At 46.4% G+C, this 22,769-nt stretch overlaps 10 protein-coding genes across 10 annotated transcripts; 5 read left to right on the top strand and 5 right to left on the bottom strand.

Annotated features, from left to right (window-relative positions):
• Nucleotides 1-237: 237 nt before the first annotated feature.
• On the bottom strand, nucleotides 238-2,631 carry TSTA_037510 (prephenate dehydrogenase). Its single transcript, XM_002480920.1, has 7 exons — nucleotides 2,198-2,631; nucleotides 1,764-1,824; nucleotides 1,584-1,695; nucleotides 1,375-1,523; nucleotides 713-1,315; nucleotides 529-660; nucleotides 238-473 (listed from the first exon to the last, which is right to left on the bottom strand). Exons 1-7 carry the CDS (start codon nucleotides 2,290-2,292, stop codon nucleotides 318-320), a joined length of 1,308 nt encoding a protein of 435 aa, XP_002480965.1. The 5' UTR covers nucleotides 2,293-2,631; the 3' UTR covers nucleotides 238-317.
• A 127-nt stretch (nucleotides 2,632-2,758) lies between these two features.
• Nucleotides 2,759-3,660, top strand: TSTA_037500 (40S ribosomal protein S14). The gene is made up of 4 exons (XM_002480919.1): nucleotides 2,759-2,865; nucleotides 2,922-2,994; nucleotides 3,054-3,214; nucleotides 3,274-3,660. The coding sequence occupies exons 1-4, from the start codon at nucleotides 2,796-2,798 to the stop codon at nucleotides 3,423-3,425; spliced, it is 456 nt and encodes a 151-aa protein (XP_002480964.1). The 5' UTR covers nucleotides 2,759-2,795; the 3' UTR covers nucleotides 3,426-3,660.
• Nucleotides 3,661-4,010: 350 nt separating this feature from the next.
• TSTA_037490 (uncharacterized protein) lies at nucleotides 4,011-5,466 on the bottom strand. The gene is made up of 3 exons (XM_002480918.1): nucleotides 5,251-5,466; nucleotides 4,756-5,128; nucleotides 4,011-4,701 (listed from the first exon to the last, which is right to left on the bottom strand). Exons 1-3 carry the CDS (start codon nucleotides 5,316-5,318, stop codon nucleotides 4,132-4,134), a joined length of 1,011 nt encoding a protein of 336 aa, XP_002480963.1. The 5' UTR covers nucleotides 5,319-5,466; the 3' UTR covers nucleotides 4,011-4,131.
• A 323-nt stretch (nucleotides 5,467-5,789) lies between these two features.
• TSTA_037480 (AAR2 family protein) lies at nucleotides 5,790-8,422 on the top strand (the record flags this gene model as incomplete). Its single annotated transcript, XM_002480917.1, has 5 exons — nucleotides 5,790-5,842; nucleotides 5,891-6,044; nucleotides 6,096-6,210; nucleotides 6,269-6,433; nucleotides 6,984-8,422. 5 exons carry the CDS (start codon nucleotides 5,790-5,792, stop codon nucleotides 8,420-8,422), a joined length of 1,926 nt encoding a protein of 641 aa, XP_002480962.1.
• Nucleotides 8,423-8,481: 59 nt separating this feature from the next.
• TSTA_037470 (40S ribosomal protein S16) lies at nucleotides 8,482-9,724 on the bottom strand. The gene is made up of 4 exons (XM_002480916.1): nucleotides 9,596-9,724; nucleotides 9,507-9,529; nucleotides 9,310-9,381; nucleotides 8,482-9,229 (listed from the first exon to the last, which is right to left on the bottom strand). Exons 1-4 carry the CDS (start codon nucleotides 9,639-9,641, stop codon nucleotides 8,939-8,941), a joined length of 432 nt encoding a protein of 143 aa, XP_002480961.1. The 5' UTR covers nucleotides 9,642-9,724; the 3' UTR covers nucleotides 8,482-8,938.
• A 180-nt stretch (nucleotides 9,725-9,904) lies between these two features.
• TSTA_037460 (mitochondrial 54S ribosomal protein YmL23) lies at nucleotides 9,905-11,145 on the top strand. Its single transcript, XM_002480915.1, has 3 exons — nucleotides 9,905-10,067; nucleotides 10,128-10,488; nucleotides 10,574-11,145. The coding sequence occupies exons 1-3, from the start codon at nucleotides 10,047-10,049 to the stop codon at nucleotides 10,711-10,713; spliced, it is 522 nt and encodes a 173-aa protein (XP_002480960.1). The 5' UTR covers nucleotides 9,905-10,046; the 3' UTR covers nucleotides 10,714-11,145.
• On the bottom strand, nucleotides 10,473-12,366 carry TSTA_037450 (urate oxidase UaZ). Its single transcript, XM_002480914.1, has 4 exons — nucleotides 12,285-12,366; nucleotides 11,919-12,128; nucleotides 11,219-11,865; nucleotides 10,473-11,156 (listed from the first exon to the last, which is right to left on the bottom strand). The coding sequence occupies exons 2-4, from the start codon at nucleotides 12,056-12,058 to the stop codon at nucleotides 11,035-11,037; spliced, it is 909 nt and encodes a 302-aa protein (XP_002480959.1). The 5' UTR covers nucleotides 12,059-12,128; nucleotides 12,285-12,366; the 3' UTR covers nucleotides 10,473-11,034.
• Nucleotides 12,367-13,439: 1,073 nt separating this feature from the next.
• Nucleotides 13,440-17,740, top strand: TSTA_037440 (cytosolic regulator Pianissimo, putative; the record flags this gene model as incomplete). The annotated part of the gene is made up of 3 exons (XM_002480913.1): nucleotides 13,440-17,015; nucleotides 17,066-17,232; nucleotides 17,290-17,740. The coding sequence occupies 3 exons, from the start codon at nucleotides 13,440-13,442 to the stop codon at nucleotides 17,474-17,476; spliced, it is 3,930 nt and encodes a 1,309-aa protein (XP_002480958.1). The 3' UTR covers nucleotides 17,477-17,740.
• A 229-nt stretch (nucleotides 17,741-17,969) lies between these two features.
• TSTA_037430 (ATP-dependent protease (CrgA), putative) lies at nucleotides 17,970-19,948 on the top strand (the record flags this gene model as incomplete). The annotated part of the gene is made up of 2 exons (XM_002480912.1): nucleotides 17,970-19,844; nucleotides 19,879-19,948. The coding sequence occupies exons 1-2, from the start codon at nucleotides 18,022-18,024 to the stop codon at nucleotides 19,946-19,948; spliced, it is 1,893 nt and encodes a 630-aa protein (XP_002480957.1). The 5' UTR covers nucleotides 17,970-18,021.
• A 767-nt stretch (nucleotides 19,949-20,715) lies between these two features.
• Nucleotides 20,716-22,694, bottom strand: TSTA_037420 (uncharacterized protein). Its single transcript, XM_002480911.1, has 2 exons — nucleotides 22,245-22,694; nucleotides 20,716-22,189 (listed from the first exon to the last, which is right to left on the bottom strand). Exons 1-2 carry the CDS (start codon nucleotides 22,507-22,509, stop codon nucleotides 20,925-20,927), a joined length of 1,530 nt encoding a protein of 509 aa, XP_002480956.1. The 5' UTR covers nucleotides 22,510-22,694; the 3' UTR covers nucleotides 20,716-20,924.
• Between the last annotated feature and the right edge of the window lie 75 nt (nucleotides 22,695-22,769).

Here is a 22,769-nt window from a genome sequence, read left to right as displayed (position 1 = left end):
TTGTCTGACTAAATGTAGGCTCTTCTAGGGTTCCAAGGTTGTATCATCTGCGAGTCAACTGACCAACCTTACCTAAATACCCTTGGAACACTTTCAACATGCCGTTATTTTGACAGTGAGGCACAATTAACCATCCCCAGCTCAGAACTCCGATTCTTCTCACAGTGTGGCTATATTTTCGACTTCTGGATTCCCATTTAATCATACTGATTCACAATCATGTCGCTTAACCACGCATAATAGTCAAAGTAATAGTAAGCTTGTCTCACTGATATCAATAAACGCATAATAATATCTCTTTCCTATAAAAAAAAAACTCAAGGATGATCACTTGTCTTCTCCAGGATTGTCTTCATCATCTCATTACCCAATTTCACCGCATCCGGGAATCGAGGCGCAAAGTAGCTCTGGATACGCTCGAACCTGTCCCGGTATGATTCGAAGTCGCCGAATGAGACACAATCTGACCATGCCTGATTCACTATGTCAGATTGTTCTTTATGGAAAAATCCGGAAGGATATACTTACTCGTGCAGCAAATGTGAATTCCAAATCGTCGGAACGGAATGTTTGGTCGTCGATGGCTATGTCGAGAACTTCGTCGAGGAGACTTTCATTACGGAAGAGGTATTCGGTGACACCGAGCCAGAGACGGAATAGCTGTACGCATCAACAAGCCAGAACGTTGTCATGAATAGGAGAGCGAACTCACAGGAGTAGAACAGATCATATGATCGTACGGGACAATACCCAGCTTAGACCAACAATCCACAATAGCCAACAGACTGAGATGATTATTTGGAGGTGCCTCTTCACGAGAATCTTTATTCGACAACGAAAATCGATCAAGCACTTCATCCCTCAGCAATAGATCCTGTCCCTCGGTATCTGACTTAAAGACCGCTGCGCCAGCCTCTTTGACCCTTCTCTTCAATTCCTCTCTTTTCCCCTCAATCATCAATTTGTAAAGTTCCGTGACCGACTTCGCATATTGTCTTATTTGTGTTCGAGCGGCAGGATTGAGAATGGCGAGGCCGGCGTAGACGTGCCATTTATTCGCATAGATGCGAAGAGTGATATTGATCTTGACGTTCTCGATACCTCCTACCCAACGATCGATCTCCCAGGGGAACTGATTATTGGAGTACCATGCTGTGCCCATGCTCAGGAATGCGGCGTGCGTCACAGCCTGGGTATCGGCTGTGATGCGGTCGTGCATCTCGCCACTGAGATAGACATATTGAGACTCGAATGAAGCAAACACTCGCTCGATGAATCTCATGCTCTCGTCGGAAGCTCGGTGTTGGATAAGAACCTAGTTGGCCAAGGTGGTTAACTCAATTGAGGCCTGAAGGATTCAGATCGCAGGCGTACCAGCGGCTGGCCCTTTGTATTCACTTTCGGCCCGTGCAACGAGTGACATGAGACAATCTCTACGTCCGATGGGAGATGTTTATCGAAAGCTGCAAGTTCCGGAGATTTGCAGGACGTCTGGCCGCCAACAATCGCACCGACTTTCGTTGCTAGTGTCACATATACGGTCAGAAGAGCTCCGAAGAACGAAGGGCTGAGCCAGAACATACAAGGACCATATTCTGCAACTATTCTGTCAATATAAGCGGCCTCTACGCTGTATATGATGTAGTCGCTGATCCGCGAGACCAAGTGTCCATTCGGGAATATAGAGATATCTTGCTACGACTGAGATAAGTTTTACTGTTTGGTACAAAAATTGGTGCGGTTGGTCCTTCAGAGGAACATACGTCTGATGCATATTCTTGTTTCAATGATTCGTACTTATCCGGTCTGTCACAGGCATTTATCCTGGAAATCACGGGTGGTATCAGCATAGATGTTAAGAAGGCTACGTGTAATATCAACCTGGCTGAGAGAGAAGTTAGCATGAGTTCTAAAACGGTATAGACGGTAGTGAAAACAGCGAATGGACAAAATCTCATTTCAGAAAAAAGAAAAAGTTAAGGTAGCGAGTTTTTTACATCACTGACGTCCTGACCGTCCCACGCCCACACCAGAATGGCGAGGCAGGGACAGTCAAAACATACTCGAGCCAAATGCACTCAAGTCATCATTCGAGGGAGGATGAAGGTGAAAGAAAAAGAATGAAGTGGGCTTACCTTGCTTGATAATCTACTATCGAGTCGAAATGGACAAATTGAAAGGAGTTACACATCATTACCTCCAACCTGCTTGGCTCAGTCGCTGAGCATACATTTTGCCCATATCACCCATTCCGATGATGCCGACGGAGGCATTCTCCTTGGTAAGGACCATATTGAAAGTAATGTGAATATATATAAGCGACGGACAATGACAATTGATGCTGTCAGCGCAAGGGACTCAATGTAGTCGCCGGCAGCAGACAGATATTCTCATCCACTCGTTGGTATGATTGGGCTCGCAATTGAGTGCTCACACATGAGAAATGACAAGATATCGATTCAAAATGGACTAAGGGATCTGAAGAGAGGACATCTTGAGCGTGGTGAGCTTTTATGTTGGGAAAGAACAAAGAGAAAAGAACGAAAAGAAAAACGAACTTTAACAAAGCTTTCTCGGCCCGACAAAAGCTCCGGGAGACCCGCTCTTGCTTACATAAATATCTTGGCATTCGCTTCCCACAATCCGCACAGCCAGCCAATCAAAAACCCCAGATACAATTTTAGGGCACACCACCGATTTTATCGGCGCATCTTGAATGCCTTCTTTTTTCTCTCCTCTCTTCTCCTTCCCATATTCCATCCACGACAATTGCAGTCCACCCAACGACAAACAAGATGCCTCCTAAGACCAAGAAAGCTGTTCCCGCCCAGGAGAACGTCTCTCTCGGCCCCTTGGCCGGAGATGGTACGTTTGGTCTTCTTCTGTTGATTGTGTGTTCCCCGCTAACATCAAATGTACAGGCAAACTCGTTTTCGGTGTTGCTCGTATCTTCGCCTCTTTCAACGATACCTTCGTCCACGTTACCGATCTTTCGTACGTCTCACCAAATATTCGAACAACACAATAACAAAGCCAGGACTAACAGATCTCAGTGGTCGCGAAACCATCTGCCGTGTCACCGGTGGTATGAAGGTCAAGGCTGACCGTGACGAGTCCTCCCCTTACGCTGCTATGCTTGCTGCCCAGGACGTTGCTGCTCGCTGCAAGGAATTGGGCATCAACGCTCTTCACATCAAGATCCGTGCTACCGGTGGTATGTACACTTCTGCTTTTGCTGATCCTCAAAAACTTTGCATCTGATATCTTGATCAGGTAACGGTACCAAGACCCCGGGTCCCGGTGCCCAGTCCGCTCTCCGTGCCTTGGCCCGTTCCGGCATGAAGATTGGCCGTATTGAGGACGTTACTCCTACTCCTTCCGACTCTACTCGTCGCAAGGGTGGTCGCCGTGGTCGTCGTCTGTAAACAACAAAATGTTTACAGCTACGTGCGCGGGGTTTTATCTTCTCTCTCTTCTCCGATATACATATGCGGGTATCTGGATATAGCTATAGTTGGGTTTGTGAGAAGGATATGTACCTTGTGCGGTCTAAAGCAATTGTGGATGGAATAAACGCGAAGAACGGCAGTCTCACGCCTGGTCTTCACATTCTCCCAAAAAAAATTAGAAGGTAGTCTTCTTGAAATCACATGATGTCGTAAAAAGTACTTGAATTGTCATGGTATACATCCAGTAGGAATGGTTGTATGTGTGCGCATGTAGAGATGATACATATCACACGCTTCTCAGGACTCCCGATCCAAGTAGCGTTAAGCTAGCCAAAACTTCCGAATACGTGAACTCTTGCGTAAATGTGCCGGCCAAACCCATGGCTTTAGGTATTCGCAGTCTGCAACCCATGTACAGCAGCATTTCGCTCATCCAGTCTCGTTGAACCCCGGTTGTAATGGATCCCATGGCGATTGCGCAGTGCAATGGCCACATGAGATTCAACGCACTCAATGTCGTCATTGATGTTGCCGCGTGCTTCCAGACTCTATCATTCTGCATGCTCGATTGCCCATTGAGGTATGCCACTGATGCACAAATCCCATCGGCAGCTTCCTTCATCATCTGAGTCAGGCTTTTAGTTTCTCTTGTATTCGGTCGACTTGTGCCTGCGTATAAGAATCACCCTGTTCTCAGTTGAAAATCACCAATTCTCAATATCAGTGTTCTATATTCATTCCACTTCGTGCATATCAGACTGTCTGAATATGATTCCTCGTAGTAGCCATTATAGCTTGGTGGGAGATCTGAGGGACAATGGCAGCCAGTAGCATTGATCTTAACAGGATGATGCTTTTTCGGAATCAAGTCGTTGACCAGACGAAGATCCCTCTGCATACGTTTGATAGAAACTCGAAGCTTTTCGACATCAAGTTTTTTAAAACTCATCATATTTCGGGTATAATCAATAGCACGAAAGTGGTTCATAATGGTGACGAGCTCTCTTAGGCGCAATTTGGTGATGTCTAATAGCAACCAGGCTTTTTGGATACCGTCCATAGAGGGTTGTGAGATGAGGAAAGCTGGAAGATCAGCGGTTTTCTCTGATAAGGTAAATCTCCGTACTGCTGACACATTGTCCATTGCGGCTGTTCTCTTGTCTTTTGCACTGTGACTATGGTGGATCATTGCAAGCAATCCGTTCAAATGGATCCGCCAGGTCTTCTCGGTCGAAGTAGTGCTCACAATCATCTATTTCGAGCCTTAACCGCAGTCCAATGGCTTATTTATATAAAGAAGACTCACCTCATACAGTGCAAAGAGAAAAATAGGCACTATCAAGGTCCTCGAATTTGGATATAGGGAAATACTTTCCCTCAGATCTCGCATAGCCTCCCGATAACTAATATGTCGCTTCCGTCGCCCTTCAGTCGTTTGCATTGACGCTGCACGAATAACCAAAAGTCCAGCTGTTAAAGTATCAAGGACTTCGATGACTGTTCGACCCGGGCCGCTTTCAGCAGGCGAAATATCAAACATCTCAATACTTCCTTCACCAACGAAATCAGGAAGATGATCACCTTCAATGACAAAATTTTCCAGAAAATAGTCAATTGCATCCTGCATCCAAGGCGGTTTTGTGCTTCGCCGTAGGAGCATGAGATGGTGTGAAGAACTCCTGTAGGATGGAGTGGTTGCGATCCATTGCGAATTCAATGCTGTGCGTGTAGTTGACCGCTTTCCCATAGGACATTTTTGAGTTGATTCATTACGTGCAATGCAGATGCGATTTGCGCTCACACATCTTTGACAGCTAGGGAGAGACCGATCGCATTTGATATGTCTGGATCGGCAAGTTGCGCAACCATGTCCGGAGACCATCACTATATCACGAGCAAGGAGGACGTTTCTTCACCTCTAGATACTCCTTTAAGATTGAAACCCCCAGTGATTAGCAGTTAAAATACGTCTAATCATTTTCGTGCGGCCTTGAGTAGGTAGTATGTCCGAAGTCACGAGGTAATAAGGAAAATGAAGCTTACTCCACCAAAGGAATGGTCTTGGATGATTCGCGCTAGCAGTTTCGCGACCTAAATGATCTAGGCTCAATTCAAGACATGATATACTGACTATTCTGAGACAAGAGTGTTAAGCTATGCAGATAGCTGATGATTTAGTCATTTCGTATTAGAAATCAAGTGTTGTTGCATACAGCTTTAGAAGTATGAAGATGGTATGTCCGGTCTCTTTCCAAGGTTCTGTCGAGATTATAAATATCTGCTATACGGTCACTTTCAAGATTATTCTCACTTTTTGTGATTACAACTCATCAGTTCAACATGGTTCAAACGCTCGAACTTTGGGGTCACTGGGGGCCCCAAATCCATGGTGAGTGAGGTAGTATACGTTTGGATAGAAAATAGCTAACGCAGCAGAATAGGAAAGTATGCATGATCTTAGAAGAGTTGTCTCTTCCCTATAAAATCCACTACCTTGAGTTTTCTGAAGTCAAGAACGAATCTTATCTTCAGATCACGCCTAATGGCCGCCTACCTGCACTCAAGGATCCCAATACCTGGATAACGCTTTGGGAGGCACATAGCACGGATCCCTTTAAGTTGTGAATGATACTAACTATACTACAGTCTGGAGCTATTATCCTCTACTTGGTTGATCAATATGACATGGAGGGCAAAATCTCCTACAAAGATTCTCCAGAAAAGTATCTTTGCCAGCAATGGCTTGCTTTTCAAATCTCAGGTATGACTGCCACTCCTATATGTCTTGTGTCAGCTCCTAATACAGTCATATGACTCAGGCCAAGGTCCCTACTTCGGTCAAGCCACATGGTTCGCCCGCTTTCACCCTGAGAAACTCCCATCCGCAATCGATCGTTATGCAAACGAGATTCCGAGAGTCATTGGCGTCATTGAGCGCGCACTCAGCAAAAACTCGGCCGGTAACTGGCTTGTTGGTGACAAGTGTACATATGCGGACCTGTCGTTTATCACCTGAGCGTCAGTTGGTTATGGTGTGCTGAAGGAATTGGGGAAGACTGAGGGGTTTGACAAGGATTTTCCTACGTATTATGAATGGATCGCTAATATGGAAGGGCGGGAGAGTGTGAAGAAGATTATAGATCTAATGAACAAGGGGAGGATTGCGCATGGACTGGATTAAGACGTCCGTTGTGGGAGGATGAGATGTTTCCCATTTTGGAAATATGCTTGTGAAGCCCTAACACGAGCTAGTTCTTATGCGAAGATCATCATCTCTTCGAGAAATCCGGGGTAATCTAGGATAATAAAGAGATTTTCACATCGGATAAAAATCATATATCTAGTATTTTCCATAGGTTCTGGAATATCGTGATGATATCGACGTCGGATTTTTCTCCACTTCTTTCCGCCAGCTTAAAAGAATGAAGCAGTGACATCGTCCGCAGCTTTCATCCATCATTCTCCGACTTAACAATCACCGATACAGATCTACAATAAGGAGTCACTAATATACTCAAGAGTTATAGCTTTAAGGTCTTCATAGGATGCCAAATATACGGCCAACACCTACAATCCTCCTACCCCGCCTCCCCGCCAAAACCCTCGTCGGCCTCGATCTTCTCAGCTTCACATCCACCGAACAATTCTACGGTATCAGCGACCTAACGCCTGGCTGGCATTTTCTCTACACGGGTACTACAGAGAGTTTCTCAATACGGTGCGGCGCATGGTTTTACGTCCGGAATCTCCCTTTCGACTCAGTGAGTGGTAGCAACGATAGTTCCAATAGCATAATCCGGTACAACGGTACTGCTACCACCGACGGGCCAGACATTCGTATATGGAAATGGAACAAGCATATCGAGACCCTAGTGCCCATGAAAGGCGACAATGACGAAAACCGACTTGAGACCATGCGCTGGAAAGCCAATCTAGGAGGATTGAGACAAATGGGTGCTTTGTTTAGTTATAGAACGAAGGGGCTCCCCGAAAGCACCGAGGTGGATGAAGATGAACTTTCGGGTAAGGAGCCCACACGCAAGGATTGGGTTCGACTGACGAATCGTATCACGCCGGAAATCTTGTCTCGGATATTGGGTACGCCGTTTAGTGACGATGACGATAGGCCGAGTTGGAGTATTAATTCGGCAAGTACCGCGGCGCGAGATGCGGATAATATTCCTGGGATTACGGGGGAGATGGCTTCGGAGGTCAGAACGAACAGCTTTGGGGGCGGGGAAGAAGGTCAAAAGGAAAAAGAGTTACAATTTCTACCCATTGATTTGAAACGAACATGGCGCGAAGGCGCAATCGGTCGTGAGAGGACAGAAGCGGCGCAGGATAGATCATGGGCCTTGGGCGATTTGATTAGGAGATATAGTTCTCCGAAAAATAATGATGAGAAGAAAGGGGAAGGTGAAATACTGGGGGAGCTGCAGTTCTGCTTCCTCATGATCCTAACTCTCATGAATTATTCCTGTCTCGAGCAATGGAAGCGACTGTTAGCGTTGATCTTGACATGTCGGATTGCGATTAAAGAACGAGAACCGCTCTTCAGAGACGTGCTTCAACTCTTGCGATTACAATTACGCCATGGTGAGGATATTGATGGTGGGCTTTTCGAGATGGATGGTGACTACGATGGGAACTTTCTACGAAAACTATTAACAGACTTCCGGCAATCTGTACATCAACTAGAAGAATCAGAGACAGACGGTGCAGGCAGCCTTGTGCGGCCAGAGATGGATGCATTAGAGCAATGGGTACGAGCAGAATATGGATGGGAACTACGCAAGGACTTGATTATGCGCCGAGGGATGTTACAGCTCGAAGACGGAGAACAGGTCGAAATGGAGATGAGCGGTGCAGATGAGGATGATGAGACGGGCGAGTACGCTCCTGTGATTGTTGATACAGGAGACGGTACGGGACAAGAGCACGAGGCAACTGACGTCGACACACCTATGGATTAGTGTAAAACATGATACTATTGTAGACTTTTGATACCCATTCAGAATAACGGACTGAATTTTGAAATCATGAATGCCATTTTTCATTTGATATAGAAATTCTTGACATATTCGTTGCCCACACTAACCCTGCCTGCTAGAATTCGTACAAACAAGGGCGTAAAGAAAAAAATTATCCCGGGATTTTTCTCCATCTCCATTTTTCGTTCTGTGTGGACATTCCTTCCCCTTAATCTGTCACCCGGGAATCTGATTGATACTCGTTAAGAAAGAAGGAAATCCCAATCGTCTTCTCAGGATTCAAAGCACACTTCTCATTCCACCCAAGTGGCTGGCTAACAAAGTTTCTTTTGTCCTCCCAACATCTCATGACAATGAAATATGCTTTTTCTTTTTTCCACACATAAGACAAGACGCGCGCGCCCCCCATTCCCAAGCAGAAACTAACATAACACGATTAAAAGAAAAATAAAAACAAGAAAAAAACAACAAAGTGATTTTTCTGGTTTTTTTCTTCTTTTAACGGTAAGATTTCTGGTAACGAGCACGAGCACCTGGACCACCGAACTTCTTGGGCTCGGCCCGTCGGGAGTCGGCGACGAGAAGTGTGCGATCGTACTGGATGAAAGCCTGCTTGAGGAGGTTCTTGGAGTGTTCGTCAACGAACTTCTGGTAGTAGGCGACAATGGACTTGGCGATGGCCTGGCGGATAGCGTAGATTTGGGAGACGTGACCACCACCGGTGACGCGGACACGGATATCGACACCGGCGAACTTGTCGAGGCCAACGATCAAAAGGGGCTCATAGACCTATATGTTTTGAATATCCTCTATTAGATTTCTATTCTCCCCCTATTTGTTATGGTTCCTGGTTTCTGCGATTTTCGTACCTTGAAGCGGAGCTGCTCGGGCTTAACGAGGTTAAGAGGCTGGCCGTTGACCTTGATGAGGCCTTTGCCTTGCTGTAAAGAAAGAACGGTCTCAGTAATGTGTCTTTCGCAAACGATTCCCACCAATTCCAATCATTCTTTTTTCTCTTCTATCCGTATCCAAATCAATCATCGCTAAGGGATTGTTCATTTCGTACCTTGGTGTGGGCGACTGCGGTAGCTATAATGCGATAAAGAATACTCAGTTAGTTTTTATCTCTCCTGCTTCCCTGAATTCCAAACGTACCAGTCTTCTTCTTGCCGAAGCATTGCACACTCTGCGTAGAAGCCATGATGGGTGAATAATATGGCTTTGGCCGGGGTCAAAGGGAGAGAGTGTGGTCGTTTCGGTGGGTTGATGTTGTTCAACTGTCTCGATATTGAAGATGATCGCACACAATCGGGGCAGGCTGTGCGGGCTTTCGCTTAGTGTTGCCGCTAGTACGGATTAGGATTTTCTCTTTTTCTCTCGAACTCCGTCTAGCCTTTTTGGGTGTAAAGTCATGTGACTTGCCGCCAAGAAACGATTCTGGGCCAAAAGCTTCGGAGCGTCAACGGACTCAACAATTGGAGTGAAGGAGTTCTAGACATTCGACTAGGACATCTCCGATTGTTGTCGCCGGCAAATAATTGTCTTTGCAAGTTTGAAATAAAGATTATATTTGTCAATTGCTCTCCTAGAGCGTGACAACGACACCATGTCGCAGACCGCCGGAAAAGTCAGTAACAAAACGAACACTTCTAATAGCTCCGGATCACGACTGACTTATATGATATAGACACGTCTTGCCTATTCGCGAACATGGCACTACATTGATGTCGGTGCAGACTCGCGATCCCTCGGCCGTCTTGCCTCCTCAATCGCACTCCATCTCATGGGCAAACACAAGCCCATCTACGACCCATCCACGGATTGCGGCGACTATGTCGTTGCTGTGGGATGCCATGATTTACATACTACCGGTAAAAAGCGCCTGCAGAAGAAATACTACACGCATACGACTCGGCCGGGTAGTTTGAAGAGTATGACTATGGATAAGATGTTTGAGAAATGGGGTGGTGGTGAGGTTTTGAAGCGGGCTGTTCGGGGAATGTTGCCTAAGAATCGGTTGAGGGATAAGAGATTGGCGAGGCTGAAGAGTAAGCTGACCTTTGTGCTTTCATATCCCGCCGAGTTCGAGATTGGCCATTCAATAACGAGCAGGTGCTAACTGACTTCTTACAGCATTCGAAGGCCTTCAGCACCCTTACAAGAAGAATATTGTCAAGATCGCCGGTACCAGTGTGCTAGGCAACCTACCCGAGGTCAAACAAGCATTCCAAGAGGCCAAACAGACAGCCGAGTCAGCGTCGGCTTCTCAATGATTCGTCTAACATGTACAACATATATATTGTTCTTCTTTCGTGAAAGTCTTGTCCTCTTTTCTGGGTTACTTCAAAGCGCATGGATGGAGTCTTTGGCATTTTTTTCCCTTTCCTCTCTGTTACGTCTTATCCGTCGTGGCATCTACTTGTATTCTAGATCCTCAATCCGGTGCTACAAATATATTGTATATCGCAAGCATTACGATAGACAATCTTTTGGAGAGAAAAGAATTTTGGATTGATAGATATATACATTAACCATGCAACAGATAACGCCCGCAACACCCATTCTAAGCATTTATGAAGAGATATCTGAAAAGCTCAAAGCTTGGGCCTGGAAGTGCGAGCTACAGTGCACTTGATAAGTCCATTGGGCCCTGACTGGGGAGCGAAAACCTCAGCATCCTTGCCTGTGTTCTTGAGACCCTTGTGCCATTTCAAATCTGCAGAGAACCTCGTCAGTCACTATTCCCGTGATAATGGGGAAAGGGAGTGAGATACTTACCAACTTCAAAGTAGTGCTTGTTAGGCAGCGAGTACTCCACCGTCTCGACCTGCGGGACAGCGGCTAGAATCTGATCTGCCATCTTGTACATGGTCGCTTGCACACTAGGACTATTCTCCTTTGCGAATGTGGAGAGGGTAATTTCACGCGCAGCGCTCCAGGCATTATCGAACCGAGCTGAATCAGCCTGCACCTCAGCCAAGCTCGAGAATTTCTTCCATTTCCAAGTTGCATCCACCTCGGTACTGAGAATACGGTCCCAGACTTCTGGTAATGTAGTATATTCGTCACGGACGAATCCCCAGAATTGTGAACCAGTGCTTTTCAGGACATGGAGGCCCTGAATGGTGGATGCAATCTCAATCCCCTTACCCTCAGTTACGTCAACTTGGACATTGCGGGTTTCTGCGCCATCGCGCAAGAAGGAGTGAGGATGGGGCTTGCCGTCGATGGTCATGCGAGTCCATCGGTGGGTGATGATGTTAACGTGGGCGACATGGATATGGCTGTATTTCTGGATGAAGTGGTTTCCGATGATGGATGCGAATACTTCGGGGGTTGTGACTGGATGTTGCTTGGCGAGGATAAAGATGGTGTTTTTGATCGAGTCTGTGGCGACTACGACGCTATTGTCGGCTTTGGTGTATCTGCAAAAGGTTAGGCTATTGAACATAGATATTATGATATGAAGATTACTCACGAAACGTCAATGTCGCCCTCGAGAAGACAGCAAACTGTCATCTCAACCACTGTTTGAAAGCCGGTCTTCTCATCGCGGTGGACCTTGTAGACACGGACATTGTCCTTGCCGTAACGGGCAGCAGCAAGCTTCGAAGACATTTTTCTTGGTTAAAAAAAAAGAGATAACCTTTTTGGAAATCGATCTGAGTATATCAGGAGATTCAAAATTCTGACAGTCAAGAAGAGTTAGCTATACAGCCACAATTATTTGAGTAGGAGCTTAAAGTAAGCTCTGCAATTCTGGATGCGGAGCTTATCTTGCGATTGCTTCCGTATCAAGATATGGGGATAGGCGTGCTGATAAGATTCTTGGATGCTAACTCACCTGTCTTCAACCAGGATATACTAAGCAAAAGAAGTAGAATATCCTATCTGATTTGCCAATCTAAAGTACTTTTGCAAGGGATACAAGGAACGTCAAGGGAAAAGGTATGGTATAAATAATGAATCGATATCTATCTCATCCACCCAATCGGCCAGCTCCGACACCCGCCAGACGCGAATCGCTAGGCCGGCGCCGCTTCTTATTTCTTATTCCTGCGATCCGATAGTTAGCTTGATCGTGTTTACCTAACATATTAATCGACAGGCCTAGCTCAGCGGCGGAGGCCGGGATCATTGAAGATTATTATCTATATGAGTTGGACTTCTACGATGCTAAAGTCAGCAGTGAAGATAGGGCAACTGTATCGTATGATCTTTGATAAATCATCCCCGCCTCAGATAAGTTCAACGTCCGTGTCTGGTGTGCAATCGCATGGTCTCTGGCGCTTTGATCATCGGTTTATAATTCTTTGAGCATTTGCATTAGCAAGTGACAGGGTAAAGCTCAGTTCGACACTGACTGGACAATTTGAAGCTGTGATATCCCTGACCGATCACGGATGAGCATATCAGAGAGACTCGTCGCAGTCAATCAAGACCGTTATATGCGCGGTTATATTGACAAAATCAGTTCCAACGGGCAATTGTGTTAGTATTTTGAACTCGCAATGTAGATGGTTGAGTGGAAACAAGGGGAAGTTCGCTGGGAGGAATGCCAAGCCTGGGACGATCTGGAGAAGCGTGACAGGCTAACTTCGCGGGATATGTCTAGCCAGCTATGTACCCCCAGACCTCACATGCTGCCACAACAATAAATGCCTTCTCGCTGGGTATTGCAAGACTCGTCAGTTTGAGGATTTGATCTATTCTCTGATTTCTACGCCTGCTGTCTGGGGCAATGGAATTACCAGCTGTATTTATTCTTAGCGTTTAATCGATCCGCCGTTGTCTCCGAGATTCAGCTAGTCTAAGCAGCCCAAAACACTAGATGTTCGCTACAGTACACACCCACAGCCACGCCGCCGTTTTCAAAAACACAATTTACCGGATACCCGTGCGCTAAGAGAAACGAGATCATCGATGCGACCCTTGTCGACCCGTCGTTCCGTTGTTGCAAGGTGATAACGCGTTGCGGCCATTGTATGGAGGGGAACCCATGGCGTCTGCATACAATACCGGGAATTCGGCGACACCAACTCAGCCTCGAGCACTTGGTAATGAAGGCAAGGCAGTCTCCAGAAGTCAAGATGATGGAGGAGCAACAAGCTGGAACGATGCCGCTTCACGGTCAACCCGTAACGGGCGCTCCGGCTCTGGTGGGAGCAGCTCTATCAGTACACGCGGCGGTGCTTCACTCGCCCCGTCAGCCCAACCGGGGAGTTTTAGTTCGGAGTTGAAAAGTATGCAGAATTCGCGGAGCGTGACTCCTCGCCAGGATGCAGTATCGCCATTTCCGCGGCTCTCAAATACCATGGAGGAAGACGAGCCCGTTGCGGATACGACCGAACAGCGCCAGGCTGCCATTCGAGATAAGATAGCGAAGGAGATGAAAATAAAAGTTGGAACGGAGAACATGTTGGAGGCCTTGTTGACCAAAAATGCCAAACAGACCAGAGATCAAAGGCTTCGAGTCGAATCGGAACTGAGTACGTCAAACAGGAAACTAGCAGAACTTCGACAGGAATTAGAGGATGAATTACTTCGCGCACAAACCCCTTCAACACCACAACGCAGTCGGCTGTCTGCCTTGTTTCGTGGGAGTCCGATGCGATCTCCCTCTCGTGCTACAGATTCTGCGGATGAAAACATGGATGACGCAGATGGAGAGACTGAGTCACCGACATATGTCCTAGCAGAAACACTGCAGGCTCTGGAATTAGAAGGAATGGCGCCGGATTACTACATTGAAAGAGCAAACAGTTTGGTCGAACTTTTCAAACGCCATCCAACATTAAAATACGACCTTGAGTGGTCCGTCTTCGGGCAACGGGTTCAGATGATGCTACTGAGTGATAGCAGAGAAGTCGTGGCGGCTGGTTACCGCTTAACCCGTTACGCTATAGCAGACAGAGCTTCAATCAGGACGATCCGCCGTCTTCATACAGACGAGCTGGTGACTTTATCTCTGGTCAAGGAGAGCAAAGCGAGCATTGAAAGAGAGCAGGCATTGAAATTCGTCAGGGCATTTCTAGATGTCAAGGACGGTGTACATGAGATTTCCAGAGCGGTCGTTAGAACAATCGTATCGGTTGCGGAGCATCATGAGGATAGATTACGAAACATATCCATCATGACCCTGGCTGAGATTTTGATCAAAGATCCAGGCTTAATAGCGTACGCGGGGGGGATTGGGCCACTCCACGATGCTTTAGCGGAGGGAACGTTCAGCGCTTCTGAAAGTCTAATAGGGAGCTTTTTGCACATTATGGACACTCCACATAGGCGACAATATCTTCACGGTGGTCGTGAACTTGAAGCAGTCCTTTGTCCCTTCACTGACTCATTCTCGGATACCGTACGCTCAGGGCGCTTGAAGTGCTCGGCAAAGGCCATTTCGGCCATGCTAAAGACCTGGCCCGGTTTGCTTGTACTTGCCCGCGATAAGTCGAAGCCACTTCAATCGTTACTCGAATCGCTCAACTACCCTGATCCTACCGCGAGAGATCTTATACTGGAGCTACTTTTCGATGCCCTTCAAATCAAGCCACCTTCTTGGTCCTCGTCTTTCCTTGCTGGCAGACGGCTGACGACATACGGCAGAGTGACCAATCTTCGTTCAGAGTCGGATAGCAAGCAGCTACGTATCTATCAGGAAAACGACAAGAACAGATTCGACCTAACTGCACATTTTTCAGCATTGGTTTTGGCGACGTTGCTGGAGGCTGATCTAGTGAAAGCATTATCAGGTCTTATTGAAGTGGAGAACAACCAATCCCTGAAAAGAAAAGCCACTTTACTTCTTACAGAGGTACTGAAGCTAGCTCAACATTCTCTACCACAGTCCGTCAGTTTTAGTCTTCAGGTCCTTCCGTCTCTACTTCCTGCTGCCGTCAAATTTGATGTTGAAAACCATGAAATATCGACCTCGACTATATATCAGATTGAAAGTATCAATCGAATTCTAGCACGATCTGGCTCACTTACAACCACATCAGGAAGATATGCTGTCGTCGACGAGGATATTTCTGCGTCACTCTTATCAGGAGAATTTGCTAAGAATAGACTCAACCCGGCAATGGACGAAGCGCAGTTTCGAAATCACATTCTCGAGACGCAGGTTTTGAATACTGTTAACTATGTCAAATGGAAATGGGATCTGATTCTTCGCATCATCGAAGGACCATTGACAAATCCCAAGAGGCTTGAAGAAGCCATCAAGGGCTCGAAATTTATGAAGCGCTTGATTGGATTCTATCGACCATTCAAATACAGGTTTTGCATGATACCCAACACAAAGCCGAACCAGCGCTATGTCCGGACAGGTTGTGCCTTGTTACGGACTCTAATGCAAACTCCTGAAGGGATCAAGTATCTTGCAGATAACAAACTGCTTCGGCAGATCGCAGAATGTCTTGCACAAGTTGATCGTATGAGTGGGCTCACCTCGGCATCGCCTTTGTTCTCCAGAGAACAAATGGCAAGTACTTTGAGTGGTGGCTACTTTGCGCTACTTGGCGTCTTGAGTAGTGATACCAAGGGTATAGCGATGATGGAACGATGGCATATGGCTAACATGTTCTATCATATTATCGAGCTGAAAGACCGGACTGATCTCATTCAGGCTCTACTTGGAAACATGGACTTTACTTTGGAGAGTCACCTAAGAGTGCTCTTGTCCAAAGCACTTACTGCAGGCACCAAAGACATTCGAATCTTCGCGACCAAACTTCTTCGTAAGTATGCCGTCGGGCATCATCTCGCTGTTAATAATGTCGTCTGGGTTGTGCAAATGCTTGTTACCCAACTATACGACCCCGATATTTCCGTTTGCGAGATTGCAGTCAAAATCTTGGAGGAAGCTTGCAATCAGCGAGAGTATCTTGAATACGTTGTTAAATGTCGGCCGTCACTGGACCATCTTGGAGAGATAGGTGCTCCGCTACTTCTTCGGTTTCTGTCGACTTCTGTCGGCTATCATTACTTGGATGGACTGGACTATATCACACAAGAGATGGATGATTGGTTCCTCGGGAGAAATGATGCCTACGTTGCATTGGTGGAAGCTTCACTCTCACGTGCCTACGTAGACCACCCACGCCGGCAAACCTCTTCGTTTGCGCCCGACGACATTGTTGAGATGCAGGATATTGGCGTCGTGCCACCGCATTTCTACCGAGAATTAGCCCGTACATCCGAAGGTTGCAAACTACTTGAACAGTCAGGGCACTTTCTTGAATTTGCGAGTACCATTCGAGATTTCGATTTGAGCGAAGAAGATCCCGAGGCACTCCTGAAAGTGAAAGGGTGTCTGTGGGCTGTGGGAAATGTTGGCTCCATGGAACTTGGTGCTCCGTTCTTGGAGGAGACTGAAATCGTGCAGGATATCGTTAATATTGCTGAGAAAGCCGATGTGATTACGATGAGAGGTACTGCTTTCTTTGTCTTGGGCCTCATATCGCGCAGCCAACATGGATTGGAAATGGTTTATGAGGCGGGATGGGATGCTGCTGTTGATCAGCGCGGTGGTTCCCTAGGACTTTGCCTACCGCGACGTCTGGAGAAACTATATCACGTATGATCATAATTCTAAACTTCTTATTTCAATCAGCTAACATGATCAAGCTTTCATTTGCACCCCACAAACGCAACCAGGAACTCAAACGCATATCACAAGAAATATTCAAAACCGCTTCTACCGACCCCGATCCAACGAACCAGCGTATCCTGAAGTTAATCATCGACATGGGGAATACTGTCTTGTCCAAAAGGGCAGCCAATGACCTGCAGGGGTATGTATTACTTGGATTAAAGAAATTACAGACAGACTTCTAACAAGACACTTATAGTATCAAATCCAAACACCCAGACCAATTCCGCCAAGTAGAACTCTTCCAAAAGACACTAACCATCCTCGAAAGCCATCATTTCAGATTACCTGCTCGCCGGTTTGCGTTGGACCTGTTCGATAAAAGTGTCATGAGACGTATGGTTCTCGAAGAGGATGAAGACTCGTATTCCGAGTCGGATTCATAGTACTACTTCAACAGCTCGTACCCAAGTCACACTAGTTGAAAAATTCCTTTGAGGCATACTTCTTCTCGTGAGATACTGTTGTTATTTCGTTTCTTGTACATAGGTATACCCGGGAAGCATTTCGGTCGTTGTATGTTTGCACGTTTGTGTCATCCGGAGGATTATACGTACTCTGCTTTTATTCTGGAACGGGGGATTGTTGATGGATGCATGCATGATTTCTTCCGAGTATCACGAATAAAATGAAATGGAATGATTGACATGACGAAGTGTTCACAACCAAGTATAACAAATGTAGTATCAAGACACGATGATTAATAAATCACATGTTCTCCAGATGATTAGATAAGATTGTCAGAGCTCAGATCGGACATTTACCGACGCGCTTATCGGAGAACCGTTGTAACAACAACCAAGTTTCATCATCATACAACCCCGTTGTCAACTATCTTATGGCCCGGAGTAGCATGATATAATCCGATAACTGGGGTCATTGCTGCAAAATGACTACATAGATCATTTCTGAATAGAATATCTGGACGTACATGCTACATCGGCTCCGTCTCGACATCCATCCTCGGAGTGGGGCATCATCATCAAGCATGTCGATGATTCCATACAATGAACGAGGTCAAAATTCATCCCAGTCGGCTGATAATCCAACGGATTATGGCGCAGACAATGAATCGCTAACTCCGACAGAAACCGAGGATAAAGCTACTCCTGCTGCTGAAAGGACTAGTAATTCCTCGAAAAAGTACGGGATCGAGCCTCATTCATTGATTCATCCTTTCCAATGTCCGCTCTGCTCTCTACCGCTTCGAGTACCCTTTCGTCTTCCATGCGGAAAGACTATTTGTCGCTCTTGTTTACCACCATTGAAGCGACGAGAAGGAATCACGTATTTACGGGGCAGTGGTAGTGACGGACGACGAGAGGAAGGGTTTATATGTCCCTGGAAGGATAAAGGATGCGGAAATGAGCGTGTTCCAGCTGAGCATGCGCTTGATGATTGTGGAGTTGATGTTGTTCTGGGTAGGATTTTGGATGTTTTTGAGAAGGTGGTGAAAGATTTTGAGGGTGAGAAGCAACAGGGGTTTGATACTGATTTATGTATGCGATGGAAGATGACGTCCGTTGTTTCTGTGACTGGGGATAGCCATGGGATTGAGGTGGGAAACGACGACCACCCAGCAGAACGGGAATACAAAGCTACCTTGCGCGCTGGACGCTACTTGGGTACATACCTGCTCGCTCGGGAGGGACGTTTACCCTACGATGCCAAAGATGTCGTCTATTACGACAAGGACGGCGTTATTGTTGATGAGGAGAAACCACTGAACGATGGCCCAAGCACCAAATTAGATGAAGTCATCTTTGAAAAACTCGGAAACGGTATCAGGGAGGAGCTAGATTGTCAAGTATGTTACGGACTGATAATTGATCCCTGCATCTCATCGTGCGGCCACAGTTTCTGCTACGAATGTGTGAATCGTATCAGAGACAATTCAAATCTCTGCCCCCTCTGTCGGAAAAAGATGTATCTATCCTTCCGCGAAGGGTCGAACCCAGTCCACAACGTTCTACGTGATCTACTAAATTCCTTATTCCCCGACGAAATCAGTTCTCGCAGGGAGATCATCGAAGATGGGGCATACGATGAAGATGAATTACCTCTATTCGTGTGTACCCTAGCTTTCCCATCAATGCCGATATATTTGCATATCTTTGAACCGCGGTATCGTCTTATGATTCGTCGAGCTTTGGATTATGGGAATAGCAGATTTGGTATGGTTATTCATTACCTATATCATGGTCTTGATGCGCAAAGATTCCCGGATGCACCGCCCCAGCCGTTTATGCAATATGGCACAGCTGTTAAGATTGAATGGAGGGATTTCCTACCTGATGGAAGGATTATGTTGACCGCTGTGGGGACACATAAGTTTAGAGTGCTTCGTTATGATATTCTCGATGGGTACTATCGTGCTCATATCGAGCGTGTGGATGATATCAGCCTTGCAGAGGAAGAGGCCCTCGAGGCACGAGAATTAGCTGCTGCTGCGGATACAACGAACCAACAGCAAAGCGAGTCATCATCACTCAACGACCTATCAACTCAGCAGCTGATGCAAATATGTATGGATTTCCTCGAAAAGCAGCGCACAAACTCTGCGCCAGCAGTACGTGACAGAGTCAATCGGGCGTTTGGTCAACCGCCTACAGATCCAGCTATTTTCCCGTATTGGTTTGCGAATGTCTTGCCCATACCGGATGAAGAGGCATATAAAATTTTACCGTTGACTAGTGTGCGTGAACGACTCAAGATCGCAGCGACCTGGCCGCATATGCTTGAAGCTAGCGGATGGTATGTTTTTTGTCACTCATTATCCATTCGTCAGGAAGTATATGGAACTGATCAATTCAACAGGTCAATATCAACCTCCTCCTGCACGATCTTATGACTCCTAATCCCTTTTCTCCTCATAAGCATTTTCAGTCTTATTTTCATCAGTCAGCAATATACATTCACTTACTCAACTTCGCCAGCATCTGCTTTTTCTTTCTCAATCTCGTTTGGTCGTTTCCCGATACAACAGCCCTTGGGAGCAATGGTTAACAACGGCAATAATAACAGCACGCCTACACCGCTGAGCACAATGACATTTGTGCCGCAGACAATCATCATTGGGTCCATGGTACTCGTGCTAAGTGCACGAGTAATGAGTCAAGCGAGGCATGTATTACACCTGAGAAGATTGGGACAGGTGGGGAGGAGGAGAAGGAGAAGGGCGTTCTTCCGTTAGGTCCTCCGTTGACTTGGATAGGGTGGTGACTAAATGTGATATTACGACGATCGGCAATGAAAATTGAATGAGATGTTATGGGAGGGGAAAAGGGACAAGAGAGAAAGAAACTACTGTGAGGAAAAGATCGTCACTTGACTGACGGCCTGGAAACGAGTCATGACTTTTATTTATACATATGATGTCCTCTCGCGAAGCTGATTATCGAGAGGCATGTACCTACCTTTTGTAGGTCTTCTATGACATGGTGACGCGAGATTTTGTACTTAGATACACATGTACATATCCATTCTATGCACATTTCACTTTATATGCATCAATGTATAGTTATGCCATATACCTACTATCTCTCTTACAGTTATGAACTAAGTTAAAATCGGTCTTTGAAGAAAGTATTGTATTTGGGAAAAGGCTGCTTGCCCTCTAAATCAGATAAGATACAGTGATCCATCGAATATCGGAAGGATTTTGATCGAGGGATATCAAAATCCCTCATAGGTATGAATGGACTTTTCGAGATTGAGAAAAAGATTGCGTGGATTGAAGAGAAATGAGGAAATCAAGCCATCGAAGAACGCCGTCACATGCATTATTACAAGATCTATGTGATTGATGGGGTGTATCCGAACCGTAGACACAAATCAATCAGATTCATCGGCCGAATAATCTTCTCGTCCCGGTCTCGAGCTCTCCTGTGCAACGTCAGGGTCGGCTTCAGCATCAGCACTGTTTTGTGTATTCCCGTTTTCATTTCCCTCGTCTTCTTCCTCCAATTGTGTCGGAGGAGGCGGTATGTTCTTCTTGAATTCAGGATCCACGTTACCACGGTGCAGACTTCGCTTGTAGATTTCAGCTTCGTCGGGGTCACGGACAGTAACATGGATCTGGTCAGCTTGGTCCTCACGGCCAGAAGATTCGCCGTGACTACGGGACAGCCCTGCTTTTGCGATTTTGCGAGCTCGTTCGGGCGCAAGTCGCATTTTGCCCAGGATGGGGTAATAATAAGCAGCTTTTATGCCGTTATCAGTTTCGCTTGACTTGGCCTTGGCTGGATCGAAGAATGTCAAAGCAATATCGCGCTGTTTCTGATCCGAGTTCAATTGTTGAGCTTTCGTAGAATATGTTCGTAATCTGTCGTAGCGATGGAATTTGCTCTCTCCATCATCATTCGTGTACAAGTCCTCATCATCTCTGTTCGGGTTGGAAAGATCAAGATTCTTCTTGATCTTCGTGACAGTACCCTTCTTCTCCGGCACAAACAAGTCGTAATCCCATGGGATGGGGCCTGGATCCTTGTAAAGTCTAGGATTATTCTTGTGCAATCTAGCCTTTGCCTCATGCTCTTCGAGAACATGCTCGGGTGGTGCAGAAGGATACAACAGACCAACATCGATCCTATCATCGCGTTTCCCTGAAGCTGCCAACAAGGGCGGTTTGTCGAACTTGAACTGAACAAAGCCACCTGGATCTGGATATCCCTGCAAGTCTGGAAGAACCGGGAAGAATCCCACTGGTTTGAGTTTGGGGTTCTCTGGATGAACAGGGCGAGCCCAAGCATCCAATTCCGGCTTTTGTGGTGTGTGTCCCTTGATTTTTTCGGCAGAATCCTCCCCAGTATGCTTACTTTGTGGATAAGCAATGTCAAACCCTTTCATAATGTACTTCTTGATATACACCGGATCGTCGTTGGCTAGCTTGGGTTTCTCAGAAGCACGGGGTTTAACTCTTCCCGCCGGCGGCTTGAAACCGCCAGGGCCTCGTTGTTCCACGGCAATGTACTGAGTACGACGAAGGAAACTGACGTTGACATTCTTCACTGCCGGGTTCTTGAGCTGGTCAAGCGGGACTAAGAATGGCAGGTCTCGAGGATCAGGTGGTGGTGGTGGATTTTCCGGCATCAAAATGGCTAAAGACATGTTAGCGTATAATGGTCAAGTCATACTTATTATTCAATTACGTACCACTTTCATCGCCTAAGTGAAGGCCTGGTATTCCGACTAGGTCAATTGGCATACCACCTTCAGCATCGACATCAATACCCGGTTCCTCTCGCCTGGCCATATTCGAAGCATAGCCGGGAGCTAAGAATCGCTGCAACCCTTCGTGAGGAATATCCAAGAACTTTGGAGGCATCTCTGGTGGTGGCAAATCATTTCGATAACGAAGCGATGCGATGTATTCCTGATGAAAGCCCTCAGCAGGGCGATTTTCCTTTGTCTTGGACATCTTGTCGCGAGGTCGCAAGTTGACAAGCGAATACGTTGACGACTTGGACAATCCTGTCGCTTGAGGATAATTGATCTGGAACTGATAGCAGGTCAATCAGTGCAGTCCTCTGGTGGTCGGTTGCGTAAGCGAGCGCAGATGGACAAGCAAAGACGAGCTTGTCAGGTCTGTCGCTATCTCGCCTCGAACAATAAGGAAAGCGCCAATTCATGCTATTCTGCTCTTGTACACCGCCTGCTATACGTGCACTAGACGACTTC

This window comes from Talaromyces stipitatus, genomic scaffold (genome assembly GCF_000003125.1).
Source record: "Talaromyces stipitatus ATCC 10500 scf_1105507295541 genomic scaffold, whole genome shotgun sequence".
In the NCBI taxonomy this organism is placed as follows: Eukaryota; Fungi; Ascomycota; class Eurotiomycetes; order Eurotiales; family Trichocomaceae; genus Talaromyces; species Talaromyces stipitatus.
Note: the sequence above shows the minus strand (reverse complement) of the source record. Positions and strands in the feature narration are given on the sequence as shown.

Excerpts from the sequence above, each read along its gene's own strand:
- TSTA_037510 (XM_002480920.1), bottom strand. The coding sequence starts at position 2,292 with ATGGTCCTTACCAAGGAGAATGCCTCCGTCGGCATCATCGGAATGGGT. Across the intron at positions 1,825-2,197 it reads CTGAGCCAAGCAGGTTGGAG|GATAAATGCCTGTGACAGAC; the intron begins GTAATGATGTGT and ends CGTGATTTCCAG. Across the intron at positions 1,696-1,763 it reads AACAAGAATATGCATCAGAC|CAAGATATCTCTATATTCCC; the intron begins GTATGTTCCTCT and ends TCTCAGTCGTAG.
- TSTA_037500 (XM_002480919.1), top strand. The coding sequence starts at position 2,796 with ATGCCTCCTAAGACCAAGAAAGCTGTTCCCGCCCAGGAGAACGTCTCT. Across the intron at positions 2,995-3,053 it reads GTCCACGTTACCGATCTTTC|TGGTCGCGAAACCATCTGCC; the intron begins GTACGTCTCACC and ends AACAGATCTCAG. Across the intron at positions 3,215-3,273 it reads CAAGATCCGTGCTACCGGTG|GTAACGGTACCAAGACCCCG; the intron begins GTATGTACACTT and ends TATCTTGATCAG.
- TSTA_037490 (XM_002480918.1), bottom strand. The coding sequence starts at position 5,318 with ATGGTTGCGCAACTTGCCGATCCAGACATATCAAATGCGATCGGTCTC. Across the intron at positions 5,129-5,250 it reads TCCCTAGCTGTCAAAGATGT|GAGTTCTTCACACCATCTCA; the intron begins GTGAGCGCAAAT and ends TCCATCCTACAG. Across the intron at positions 4,702-4,755 it reads TTCTCTTTGCACTGTATGAG|ATGATTGTGAGCACTACTTC; the intron begins GTGAGTCTTCTT and ends GGCTCGAAATAG.
- TSTA_037470 (XM_002480916.1), bottom strand. The coding sequence starts at position 9,641 with ATGGCTTCTACGCAGAGTGTGCAATGCTTCGGCAAGAAGAAGACTG. Across the intron at positions 9,530-9,595 it reads CTTCGGCAAGAAGAAGACTG|CTACCGCAGTCGCCCACACC; the intron begins GTACGTTTGGAA and ends ATCGCATTATAG. Across the intron at positions 9,230-9,309 it reads CCGAGCAGCTCCGCTTCAAG|GTCTATGAGCCCCTTTTGAT; the intron begins GTACGAAAATCG and ends CAAAACATATAG.
- TSTA_037460 (XM_002480915.1), top strand. The coding sequence starts at position 10,047 with ATGTCGCAGACCGCCGGAAAA. Across the intron at positions 10,068-10,127 it reads TGTCGCAGACCGCCGGAAAA|ACACGTCTTGCCTATTCGCG; the intron begins GTCAGTAACAAA and ends TATATGATATAG. Across the intron at positions 10,489-10,573 it reads GAGATTGGCGAGGCTGAAGA|CATTCGAAGGCCTTCAGCAC; the intron begins GTAAGCTGACCT and ends GACTTCTTACAG.
- TSTA_037450 (XM_002480914.1), bottom strand. The coding sequence starts at position 12,058 with ATGTCTTCGAAGCTTGCTGCTGCCCGTTACGGCAAGGACAATGTCCGT. Across the intron at positions 11,866-11,918 it reads GAGGGCGACATTGACGTTTC|ATACACCAAAGCCGACAATA; the intron begins GTGAGTAATCTT and ends AACCTTTTGCAG. Across the intron at positions 11,157-11,218 it reads CAAGCACTACTTTGAAGTTG|ATTTGAAATGGCACAAGGGT; the intron begins GTAAGTATCTCA and ends GGTTCTCTGCAG.
- TSTA_037420 (XM_002480911.1), bottom strand. The coding sequence starts at position 22,509 with ATGTCCAAGACAAAGGAAAATCGCCCTGCTGAGGGCTTTCATCAGGAA. Across the intron at positions 22,190-22,244 it reads TCACTTAGGCGATGAAAGTG|CCATTTTGATGCCGGAAAAT; the intron begins GTACGTAATTGA and ends ACATGTCTTTAG.